Below are 13,275 nucleotides of genomic sequence, written 5' to 3'. Positions count from 1 at the left end.
TATACACACTAGATAATGCACAGAAGAGGGTGTATCTTATCAATAAATCTCTGGCAGTTCAGTCACATGCGATATTAGCGCTATATCAAAATCGTGACGCGAGACACCTTAAAGGCGGAAATTACACTACTGTATACATTATAAAAGTAATCTTTAAACATATATAACATACAATACTTCATATTTATAATTAGAACTGCAATCATTATGGAACTGTATGTTTGCAGACAACGATTATAAATTGAAAAATCAATTCAATATTTTTCATTACATTTTATTACAACTTGAATTCAACATTGTTACCTATTATCAAGTAAACAGCATTTCGAAACATTTTTTTTGCTTCTTTTATTTTTCTTACGAACAAAATAATATACACCACCAACTTCATTAAAACAGGCAATGTATCCTACTTACACATAAATAAGTAAATGCTAAAATAACATTTATATATTCACTAAATTGAGCAGCAAATTGTGGTTTAGGTAAGCAAGCATTCATCGCTCAACGTATGTGAACAAGTCAATCAGTTAGACAGGCTCTTCTGATCAGAAATGTGAACATTATTAAAGGGCTTCACTAAAGGCACCTACCACTTTGAGGGTAATATATTGGATTGCCGCTTAAATTTCCAGACAAAGAAATTAATACCGGTATCCTTCTATTAAATACCCGAAAGTGGTATTGATATGTTGATATACAAAATTACATTTATGAGAAACATTTAATAGCATCCACATAGATAAATTCAAAAGAATCTATAATATTAGAATACTTAACTTGACTAAAAACAATATTTCCTAGAAAAAAAAAAAACATTCTTTCTACAGGTTCCACAAAAAAAAAAAAAAAAAAAAAATTAATAAATAAATAAATATAGAATGCATGAATTTCTTTTACTAATTTAACATTAATTATTAATAAAACAATGCTATATCAAATGTTATTTTTTTGCATTACTATCTCATTGTAATAAGCACACAATATTAACTTGTAAGTCACAACTTGTTGAAATATGAAATATCTACACACTAGGTTAAAGATGCCACATCAAGTTTTCTTAAATGGGTACATACCAAGAGTGGCACAAGTGTGAGACCAGGAGAGGTGGCAGTAGCCCCCCCCCCCCACCCCGCCTGGCGCCATTCCTGATACACAAGTGTAAATACTAGAAACTTTGCAGCAGAAATATCAGGCCTGGACCAAGAGAAAAACAGAGGAATTTATGAGCAAGTATATTATATATCTGTTATAAATATAATCTTTAATTTTGTATCTCACTTTGTCACTTGAACATGAGAATAATTTCAAGATGGAGTCGAAACGTCATTCCTTTTTAAGCATTATTTTTTCTTATAATGATACAGTATATACAAGTGTACTCTTATTTGAATAAATTACTGTAGAAAATTATTTATTGCGCAATGTGTGGCCATTGTTGTCATCTCGTGAAAATGCCAACACAGCGTGCATCAGGCTTTCCTGTATGTAATGAAGGTGTGTTAATATCAGGGGTGAATCCAGAGTGGGGCCGCAATCCCCAAAAAATAAGGTAGAAGGAAAGAAAAGAGGTGGAGCAGAGTATTCCAGAACAGGCTAATTTTTGATTTAAATTTTCAGTGTCTATACTCAAGCATTTATAAACTACAATCTCAAACAGCCGACTAAGTATTCTATGAATAATGTACATTAGGAGGTATAAAGGTAAACATTGCACTATGAGATCGATTGATTGATTTTCAAACAGCACTGCCTAATAATTCTTAATTTTTTCTATTAATCAACAAAAATAATCTTTACTAGCATATACTGTACAAAGTGTGCATCAAATCCACCTCTTCTGTACAAACTGACAACACTGGTAAATATTGATTTTAAAGATGCAGTTAACAGTTCAACCAAAGAAATTCAACTTTTATCATCAAATACAGTGGCTTATTGAGGAGCCTTGAAATGGGGAGGGGGGGCGCTGATGGGGGTGTGAAGGTGAAAAGGTGCCCTATGATGATTAAGTGAGCAAAAGCTAGCTTGCAAAAGATGGTGATATGAGGTAAAATATAATTACTTGTTGAGCATGTTTTTTTTTTTTGCTTTGAACATTTTAAATGCGGGAGGACGAATAGTTGGATGCTAGTTTTTTTATGTTAGGGGTCCATGCAACTACCCCCTCCCCCAACCTCACTACACACACCCATAGATACACCACTGTCAAAATGATCATAAAATTATAACTTTTTAAAAGAAAATATGCACTCTCATTATGGCCTATTTTGACTCATTGTACACTCAAATTTGAATTAGTAAAGGATTCCACAGAGTAATTAACATGCTGATACTATTCCAATGCTTACAGTACCACCAAATTCAGATGTTGACAAGCTACATCAGCTATAGTTAACACAAATGTAGTGTGTTCCTTACTTCTGTCTCTCAGGCATGGGTTGACTAAACATTTCAAGTCTGATTAAACATTTCACCTGACAAACAAAGTCTGTTACTGTACACAAAGATTCCTGAATATAGGTAACTCAATGCTTTCAATCAAAGAGGCAAACAAAAGAAATATCATCAATTTCTAACCTTATTAGAATAATAAATACAACAGATAAAAAAGATGAGAAAAATCAAATATATTAATTATATTAGTGTTACCTTCAGCAACATATTGATAATTTCAATTTCATTTCATTTGTTTATTTATTTAGACAAGTGCCTTGGGGCCCCAAAAGCAACAAAGTCACCATGACAGAAGTCTGGAGCCCTAGAAAACTAAACTTAACTACATGACTCAATGCAAAATGCCTCGAAAATGTTATAAACAACTAAATATTATAATTACATAATAATCAAACAAAAACAGATGCAATCTACCAGTCTATTAAATTGTTGAGTTAAAAAAAAAAATTCTTAAAGTCTTTTACTGTGAGACAGGGCTCTCTTGCGGATTCTGATTACCAACTAACTGAGGAGGCCTTGACAGAGGGCCTGTAATAGCAGGATGAGCTCTATGCTGGCTGGGAGGAAGGTTAGATGCCGGCCGAATTAGTGGCGGTGGAAGCTGCTGCAGGGCTGACCTAGGAGGCTGTAGAAATCTGCGTGAAAAAGAAATATAAGGAATTACATACCAATACATAGGTTCTAGGCATCTGATTCATTAAGAAGCAAGCAATAGAAAGTGTTATAACACACCTAAATAGATCCCTGTCATTTGATTGGTGGATTTCATATCATGTGACATTGGTTATTTACCCCATTTCGTCACGCATCAAGGAAATTTAGTTCCGACATGGATTATTTTTTCCATCCGTGCATTTTTTTTCCACTCTTTTTTTTCCAAATTGCATGGGGCCTATGATACAATACGGAGATCAAACTAGTCAGTAGGAAAGCCACTGGAAAAATCATGTCAAATTTCGCCTAGGAGAGGGCGCCCTATTTTTCAAAATTAGTTCAAATTATCGAAATTTGGTGGTGTTTGAAAAAACGTTAATTTATCAAACAGCTTACTTAACAAAACAAACATAATGGTGAAATATGTTTATAAATAGTTTAAAAATACAGTGAAATACTTTTAGTGTATTTTGACCGAAACGATAAAGTGTAATTTAATGGACAATTCGGTACACAATTTTTACGATTTTGTGCTCTAGAAAATCGTTAATTTGAAATACAAAAAAAATTTGATCAGAAATGAATTCAAAATCCCTGCTATAAAAATTTATAATCTGTAATTTAAAATATTAAGATAACAAATTGGGTACAGTAGCTGGTACGCAAATCCGACTCTGGAAACTAAGGGTACCTCCATTTCGTTGGACTAGCGTGTACTCCATTTTGGAAACATCGGCGATCATAATCAGGAAGATCGTATTTATACAGAGCAATTCCAAGACTGTCTGTTACACCAATAATTAATATGTGTGAAATAAATATATACCATTAAAATGAATATTATTACATATTTAGTCTTCCAAATTAGTAATTTATCGATAACATTTCTGTTGGTTTCTATTACGATTCGTATGCGAGGCTGAGGCCTAGGCCGCGCACATTTGGGGGCCTAGCATATTCGCGTACCCGTAAATATGCAGCGAGGATAATGCCTATTTAAAAATAGCTCCAATCTTTCTGAAATCTGTATCATGTTGGCTTGATGACAACTGTACATGAATTAAGTACCATCCTTCACAAATTCACTATCATTCACAATTTCACTCAATTTAGGCCTATATGCGATTTTTAGGACTTAATAAAGGAGAAGAAGACAACATTTTGTTTTTTTATTTTTATTAATCATTTTCTTTCTTTATAATTTATAATAATAATTGCATACACCTGCTTCTAAATATTAACATAATACATAAAAACATATATATTGATTATGATATCATTGAATATACCACACCCCTTTCCCCCATCTTCTTAAAAAAAAACTTCAGGGGATTTATAATATAGATATGGTACATTTCCATAGGAGAGACTTTAGTATCATAGGGCGGAACTTCTTACTGTAGAAGTGGGGTGCACACATTTCATGCGGGTACTACAAAATCTGCTTCTTATAAGAAAAATATTCATTATATGGCCTTTTAATAAGCATCAAACATCATTATTTTGCTTATTAAATATCTGTTTTAAAATTTAAAGATGATGTTTTCATAATGTAAACATTAAAAAGCAAAGTCAATATTAATTACTGATATTGATTTAACATAGTAGTGTTTTTCAGCTTGTTTTTTTTTTCCTTAGGCAGGCTTTCTGAGGGATTTGATGATGAATTTTTTTTACTAATTAAATCACTCACAGTCATACATATGCCTGAAAATATTATTTTATGAAACATCCCTATCCCTAGGCTCTATATAGCATAAATTAATGAAAATAAACATGAATCCCTAGGCCTAGGCTGTAATTACAAAATAATTAATTATTATATAGAAATATAAGCAAGGTCTATAAACCATCCTAAACTAACACACGTGGAATGCATGCATTCAGACGCTAACTACAATGCATCGCACCGCAATGCGGCCCGCTGTAGTGCTACAGTTCTCGCTCACATGCTCAAAAAACTGCCTAGCATTTTACGGCCTAGAAGTATGAATAACAATTTTTGATCAGAGTTGAAACAAGTCTTACCCGACTAAATTAGGACTTAACATGATTTATCAACACTTGAAAAAAATATTGCTTAGCTGGGACACAAATCCGACTCTGGAGAATATTGTAAATAAATGCATAGACAAGTCGTACCAGATTTTCACTATTTCGCCTGCGTCAACATCAACCGATGAATGCTTACGACAGTGTAGGTTATTTCAAGCAAACCCAATTGGTTAGCAAATTAGATATATTAGGAAATTTTGTTACCATATAAGGAAGCCATGGGCGGGCCTTATCTATTAATGAGAACTATAAATAGAGCTGATGCCTTTTTGCTAAGCGACGCTAAAACGTGGTTACACTTTGAAACGATAGGTGGCGCTGCGCTAAGCAAATGCGGAAGTAAGATCGAAAAATCGCGATATAACGGACAAATCGCCTATCGGCTGTCCTACTATAGTAAAATCTTTTGAAGAGACAATGGACTGTTCAATTAAGGAAAAAGGTAAATTTTTCCATAAAACATCAAATTACTAGAATTTTTTTTTTTATAAAATGTCAAATGAATAGATTATTTTATGTGTGTTACTTAACATTGAATTTAACAATGAATGTTATTTAATTGCACAATGGAAAGAATATTTTCATTTGTTGACAGATTGACTGTTCCATTGCAGTCATAAACATTCATTATTTGTATACTATTCCCCTCAAAAATAGTACTGTTTTGCCCTGCCGTGTGTAATTTATGAGACGCATGAACGGTAAAGGAGGACATCTATGACACTGAGAGAGACTGGCCCTTTGATCGCCTATTTTCATTACTTTTTCAGGTTTCGAAGAATCTATGTATGAGGCATATAAAACAAATATTGACTGCTCTAGATTTGGGGAAACAGGGAAATCTACAGTCCCTCGGTGATGTAGAGACGATAGCCTATCGGGAGGATAGGCTACGGTCTCCACATCACCTCGGGCCAATAAATTTTACCATTCCCCTTATGAGCAGTCAATATTTGTATGATACTATTACATGCCAATATTGCATTATTACCTAGAAATCAGTGGTCTTTAAATGAGAAGAAAGCTGATGTAGTTGCATGTTGGGTTGTGATAATTAGGTTGGGGTGCTTGCTCAAAAAATAAGGTGATTTGAGATAAATTTTAACTACTTGAGCATATTTTTTTTAGCTTCAAGCATTTTCAATGGGGGGAGGGGTGTGCAACAAGGGGATGCAAGGTTTTTTGGCAGCATGCGCCCACCGCTTTCCCCCCGAGATACACCACTGCTATACATTTAATTTTAAAAAGTGCAAAAATAATTATTGTGTTAGACTCACCTTGATTGTGCCGAGACGGAGGTCTTTGGAGATGGTTGATGGGATGGTCTTAGTAATGGGGGAGGTACATTGGCTACCATTCCAGTCACCTGACTTGGTAACGGCAACTGCTTCTCTGACAAAACTGACTGCAAAATAAATGAATGCTAAATTATTCAATTCAATAATAAAATTGGTTGTACTGTTATGACTGACAGCTTGTAACTTCACCAGGAGCGGGCCTTGGCCCTGTTGGGAAAAGCTGGCCTACCATCGGGAAGTACAACACACTTCGTCGAGGAAAAGAAATAATTATACATATTTTTTACATATTAGTACTCTCAAAGTGATTTAATAAGCCTCTGAAACCCCTAAATTGTAATATTTTTTGGGGGTTAGGCCAACTTTTTCCCTTCAGAGGGATTTTGAGCGACACCAGACCACAGCCATTTCCGACCCATCTCCCAAACTTAGGAACATTAGACCCCCATCGTGGTGGTGCGACCAATGAGTGGTGCAGTACACTGGTATTTCAACAAGATTGTAGAGGCCTCGAAAAAGACACAAATGATGAAATAAAATACACAATAAAGAAAATGGATCTCATAATTGATCAAAAATCTTATTTATATTAATCTGATAATAACGAAAAATGAAAGCATGTCAAATTTTGGAAACTTACCTCAGTATTCTTGTGGTCATTGCTAGCAGCCTGGTCAGCCTCATACTCTTCCAAGACCTGGTCCAAGTTGAAGCGCCTTCTGTAGTTCACCAGGAAACTAGAGCATTGCTGAATATTCTTATTACCAACAACATCAGCTATTGCTTGGTAATCCTTTCCATATTTTCTGACAGCTGGAAAAAGTATGAATATTGAAAGTCGATTACCAGATACACAGGGGGGGGGGGGTTAAGTGAGGCCCAGCCAGCCCAGGCCCCTCCTACATTTTTCAAAATACAAAAAGATGGAGAAAAAAAATTGTATTCAAATTTTAAGCATGGGAGTGGCAATCTAGACCTTCCATCTGCTGAAAGTCCCTACCTGGAACCCCTTCATTTCAAATTCCTGGATCTTCTACTGATAACTCTAAACATTTATTAAAAGGTAAACAATTTGATACCTGTGATTAGGTTTATACTGGGGGAATTAGTAGATATATTATTATATTTGCTTATTCATTTGCTTATCTACGTAGTGCCTTGATTTGCAGATATATGAAGTCTATTGTTTCTAGGTCACTGGGTTGCAGTGCTCAAGTGTTGCTGATGTAATCAGCATAGGAGCAGGCAAGGCCACCAGGTATCCAATTATACTCCTCCGTTAGAGAATCAAACCAGATTAAAAGTGCCACCTTCAAGTACACTAGTAGCAGCTTAACTCATTCAGTTAAACAGTGGAGATCTGCGTTCCTAGCTCAATTCCATCACTGCTGTTCTTGTGTTTTCACTGGAGGGGTTTAATGCAAGTTTCAATAGTGCACCGTCTTTCGGAAGCAACGTTTAAGCTGTTAGTCCCATGTGCACATTAAAGAACACAGTGTGCACGTTAAACAACACAGTACACACTTTGGAAATGATTAGGGAATTGTCAACCAATGTACTGCACCAAATAACTCTCCTTTGAACTTCCGTGGGTTTTTTTACGTAGGCATATTCTGCAAAGGACCTAATAATCCGTAAATGCAGTGTAACTGGGGCTGTATGGACCAGTACACCGGGGTTAACCCTTACTCATCTCAAAGGATGTACTGGGTTCTTTTTAAGCGCACATGAGCCAATTGTGTACGCTAGGCCTATGGTTTATAGTCCTTATCTGAGAAGACTTTTCCACCACCAGAGGCGAGCGTGCCATTCAAACCAACGCCAATATTATGGCTGTAGGTTGCGGTGCCCCGGTCTTAACCGCTCAGCCATGCGACTCACCACATCCTGCTCGATCCTTGATGTTTACACCGCAATCCTAGTTGTATTAGACAGGAGCCTAAAGACACTACTTCCCCTTATCTTTTAATATGGAATTACAACAGTAGAATTCTATCTGCTGATCAAGTAGCGAATGTCAGCACGAGGGCTTAAATTCCAAAGGCCGGAAATTCTATGGCATAAAGACCCGTGGGGGGGGGGTTAAGCCCAGCCCAGACCCCTCCTACATTTTTTAAAATACAAAAAGATGGAGAAAAAAAATTGTATTCAAATTTTAAGCCTGGGAGTGGCACTTCCAGCAATCTAGACCTTCCATCTGCTGAAAGTCCCTCCCTGGAACCCCTTCATTTCAAATTCCTGGATCTTCTACTGATCACTTTAAAGATTTATCAAAAGGTAAACAATTTGATACCTGTGATTAGGTTTATACTGGGGGAATTAGTAGATATATTATTTTATTTGATTATTCATTTGCTTATCTATGTACTGCCTTGATTTGCAGATATATGAAGTCTATTGTTTCTAGGTCACTGGGTTGCAGCGCTCAAGTGTTGCTGATGTAATCAGCATAGGAGCAGGCAAGGCCACCAGGTATCCAATTATAATACTCCTCCGTTAGAGAATCAATCCAGATTAAAAGTGCCACCTTCAAGTACACTAGTATCAGCTTAACTCATTCAGTTAAACAGTAGAGATCTGCTACTCACCCTGTGTTTTGGGGGGGGGGGAGATAAGGGGTTTAATGCAAGTTTCAATAGCGCACCGTCTTTCGGAAGCAACGTTTAGGCTGTTAGTGCACGTTAAAGAACAAAGTACACACTTTGGAAAAGATTAGGGAATTGTCAACCAGTGTACTGCACCAAATAACTCTCCTTTGAACTTCCGTGGGTTTTTTTACGTAGGCATATCCTGCAAAGGACCTAATAATCCGTAAGCGCAGGGTAACTGGGGCTGTATGGACCAGTACACCGGGGTTAACCCTTACTCATCTCGAAAGATGTACTGGGTTCTTTTTAAGTGCACATGAGCCAATTGTGTACGCTAGGCCTGCGGTTTATAGCCCTTATCCGAGAAGACTTGTTCCACCACCAGAGGCGACCGTGCCATTCAAACCAACGCCAATATTATGGCTGTAGGTTGCGGTGCGACTCACCACATCCTGCTCGTTATCCTTGATGTTTACACCGCAATCCTAGTTGTATTAGACAGGAGCCTAAAGACACTACTTCACCTTATCTTTTAATATGGAATTACAACAGTAGAATTCTATCTGCTGATCAAGTAGCGAATGTCAGCACGAGGGCTTAAATTCCAAAGGCCGGAAATTCTATGGCATAAAGACCCGTTAAGACTATCAATTTTTATTTTGACAAATTATGTGACACGCCTTAATATGGTCATGAGTTTAATAGTCCATATCCTAATCTCTTACCTTGCACAGCTAACAGTAGTTCATCATTCGTCCATCGTACGTTATTTCGCTGAGTCGAAACTTGAGGACGGTATTCTTCAAACTTGTCGGTCATACTATTGCGTTGTTGGCTTAGAAGCTGTTTATTGTATTGTACCTATCATATAAATGAATAAAAAGATAAAGATTATGTAAAGGTCCAACAATAAAATTGTGTGTACCAAATTTCTTTATACTGTACGATATCACAATGTCCACATATACAGTATGACGTCCATTTTACAAATCAGTCTTATGAATGATTTTGCTCTTATTTCAATGTATATTTTCTTAAAATCAGGTTTGTTGTATTTATTTATTAACACAGTAGCTCAATCCTTTTTTTTTCCTTCTGCTTTAATAATCAATATATTAGTGTGATTCCATACTGTACTACCTAAATTTAGCTGGTAGCATGGTGGACCATGCTGTTGCACTGTCAGTTCTTGATAGGCCTAGCTGCCATCAGCGCTCAATGCCAGAGAATAGGTAGTGGAAACTGACACCTAATCTAGTTCATTAATGTTTCAATTTACAAATACCCTTTGGCACCAATTGGTAGATACAATAGACATACTGCATGGGCAAATAAGATATATTTCCCTTTTTTCAAACAAAACTTGAAAGATTGGACAGATTTACATGCCAAGTTACTTCCTGTTGGATGAATACGAAAAAAAAGTTAAGTCGTACTTCTCTCTTCTTATTGGTCATTTCTGTATCCAACTCCTTGAAGATGATCTCCGACTGTGCAGCATTTGTCATCACCATCAAGTCATCAGCATTGATGTACATCCCCTTGGGTGGTTTCTTTCTCGTGCGTACGGGATGATGGCGCAAACTGTGCGATTCATTACGCACTGGGCCAGTATGGACTCGCATTACACCAGTTCGTCTAGAAATACATAAAGAGGAGGTATTGGAAATTTCAACAGTTCTGGTAAACAACTTTATCATATAATATGAGATGCATATGTACAGTTATGATTATTAATATTATTGTTAGACTGTGTTATTATTATAATCATCATAACTGTATGCTTGACATTAAATTTTAAAATCATTAATAATAGGGTGTCCCAAAGGAAGGCTTCTACTGTAGATACATTACCTCCAATAACTGTAGCACTGGTTGCAAAACTGACCCTTTGGGGTTGTATGCAGCTGACTCATGGTTGCAGCACAATTTGAACAGCCGCTCTTGGACCCATCACCCTAGCAACAAAGATCATATACTGTTAATTACTTCTGCCAAAGGAGGTTATGTATTCAGCTCTGTTTGTCTGTTTGTTTGTCATTAGCAAGATTACACAAAAACTATAAATGGGTCATAAAATTTAGTGAAATGGTACAATAATAAACGAAGAAAGAGAATATGACTAAATTTCTTAAAGGTCAAAGACAAGGTCAAGGTCATAGAAATTGATTTATTTTTTTACCCCAAGCATAAAAAGAAATGATGTAATCGCCCATCAATCAAGGCCTATATTTTATAATTTAAAAAGCAATACATTTAATTTTTAGACTCTTAATCACATTCTTGGTAAATTGCTCATAAAACTGTTTGAAAATCAATATATTATTCATTAAACAATATATTAATTACTTAATTATCTTTCATTATCTGTATCATATTATTCAATAAAATTATTAAATCCATACCTTTTGTGTCTCCTTATCTGGGTCAAAGTCACTGTCATTGCTATTCTCACCGCTTTCATTCCTGTGAATAAACAATATTTATATAAATATTTTATTCCCAGGATGATAACTACAAAGAAGAGCAGTGCTGTACATATTAATTGACAATGGAATAAAGTTAAAATATTATTTTTAAAAAGATGGATTTATTAAAGCACACTAAAAATTTCTAACAGTAAACCACTATTTTTGTCACTCTCCCATGGTTGGACTTTGAATAATACTGAAAACTCACAAAAATATTCAATGATCAAGTCACTTGAAAATGATGATATTATATAATTATTTAAAAAAAAGTTAATTAAAATTTATACAAAAAATAGATAAACATTTATAATAAATAAGACATGTTTAGCACATCATAACCAATTTACTGTAAGAACAATAAGTTTCAACAGGAACTTATACTCTCTAAAAAATTACAAGGTGTTGGAAAGATTCCAAATTCTATTACGTCATCTATAATTGGGGGCATGACGTGCCTATATTTTTCCATGATGTGATGTCATCATGGTCATATGCAGGCATGACACATAATACTTGATAGACTGGACGAGGCTTACGACTTACTCATCATTATCCTTTTGGGCAGACGTCAGCTTGCGTACATGCCGGTCCATCAGACTGGTTCGTGTTCTTGTCTTTTTCCATTGGTAATAGTATCGTACAAGAGTGCTTATAGACTTGTCTGGGAGCTGTTTAATAGACATATGGAAAATCGCATGTATTAAAAACTGTTGGCACTATCAAATGCCCATATATGGACAGATGATATCACTATCATATTACTTACACCCAAATATGGGCATATCACAAATCAAATAAAATCTGATAGGGCAGACATCAAAAGAAAACTGATCTGGGCAACGTGTGGAACATGACTTGTATATTATTATCAATATTGTCAATTTTTTTTTTTCTATTTTTAGAAACTGGTAAAACCAATTTCATTGTTCACATGTTTGTTATTATTTTTATGTATTCTTGATTTTTTTTATGTCATTTCTAATACTATAAATAATTTTTAATACTTTATCTATAAGTTATAATCCGATATGAATACACAGCAGTGACTGTTGGGGGCGCAAGGTCACAGAGGGGGATTGATGATTAGGTGAGGGGAGCTAGTTGGCAAAATAAAATGATCTTAGGTGATTTTTAACTACCTAAGCCTGACTTTTTTGCAACTGGGGGAGGGCAGGCAAGTATTTTTTGGGGTGGTGTCATCCTCTCTGCGCACAATCGAGATAAGCCACTTGTAAACAATTGTTTTAAATAGCTAGTTTTATTTACCATTTGTCGGATTCGGTGAAAGCTCTTTCCATGGAAGCTGAATGCCTGCTCAAACAGAACCTTATCTTCAACAGTCCACTCGCTCGGAAATGGTGTGAAATTAGGCAAATCTGCTAGCGACTTGGCCACATTGTATTTGTGCCAAAACAGCATTCCAAGTGCCTGTTCCGTGTTGTAGCCATACTTCTCCTTCGCAACGTGAATGTACTCATCCACTGAAATAAAAATAATTCAATATTTGCTGACATGTTATTACTGAATTTTCAATAGTTTCCCAATTACTGGCAAAAAAAAAAAAATCTCTGAAGTGATTCAGGTAGGAATCGAACCCATGACCTCCAGAAAACTAGCCTGGTGTCTAAGCCACTAGACCACTGATTTCTCGCTTAGTGACTAGTGAGTGGTGAATTTGATCCCCAAGTGCCGTAGCAGCAGGTACTGTAAAACATTATTCTTATTAAAAATCTCCTGATGCAAAACATGTGC

General features: G+C 35.7%; 1 protein-coding gene across 1 annotated transcript; it reads right to left on the bottom strand.

Annotated features, from left to right (window-relative positions):
- Positions 1–251: 251 nt before the first annotated feature.
- On the bottom strand, positions 252–13,023 carry LOC117119297 (REST corepressor 3-like). Its single transcript, XM_033264095.1, has 9 exons — positions 12,790–13,023; positions 12,067–12,191; positions 11,458–11,518; positions 10,907–11,010; positions 10,489–10,690; positions 9,778–9,913; positions 7,105–7,277; positions 6,444–6,571; positions 252–3,092 (listed from the first exon to the last, which is right to left on the bottom strand). Exons 1-9 carry the CDS (start codon positions 12,940–12,942, stop codon positions 2,918–2,920), a joined length of 1,257 nt encoding a protein of 418 aa, XP_033119986.1. The 5' UTR covers positions 12,943–13,023; the 3' UTR covers positions 252–2,917.
- Positions 13,024–13,275: the final 252 nt, after the last annotated feature.

This window comes from Anneissia japonica, unplaced genomic scaffold (genome assembly GCF_011630105.1).
Source record: "Anneissia japonica isolate Jap-2015-1 unplaced genomic scaffold, ASM1163010v1 scaffold8272_len249160_cov157, whole genome shotgun sequence".
NCBI classification, from domain to species: Eukaryota; Metazoa; Echinodermata; class Crinoidea; order Comatulida; family Comatulidae; genus Anneissia; species Anneissia japonica.
This window is presented reverse-complemented; position numbering and strand designations above follow the sequence as displayed.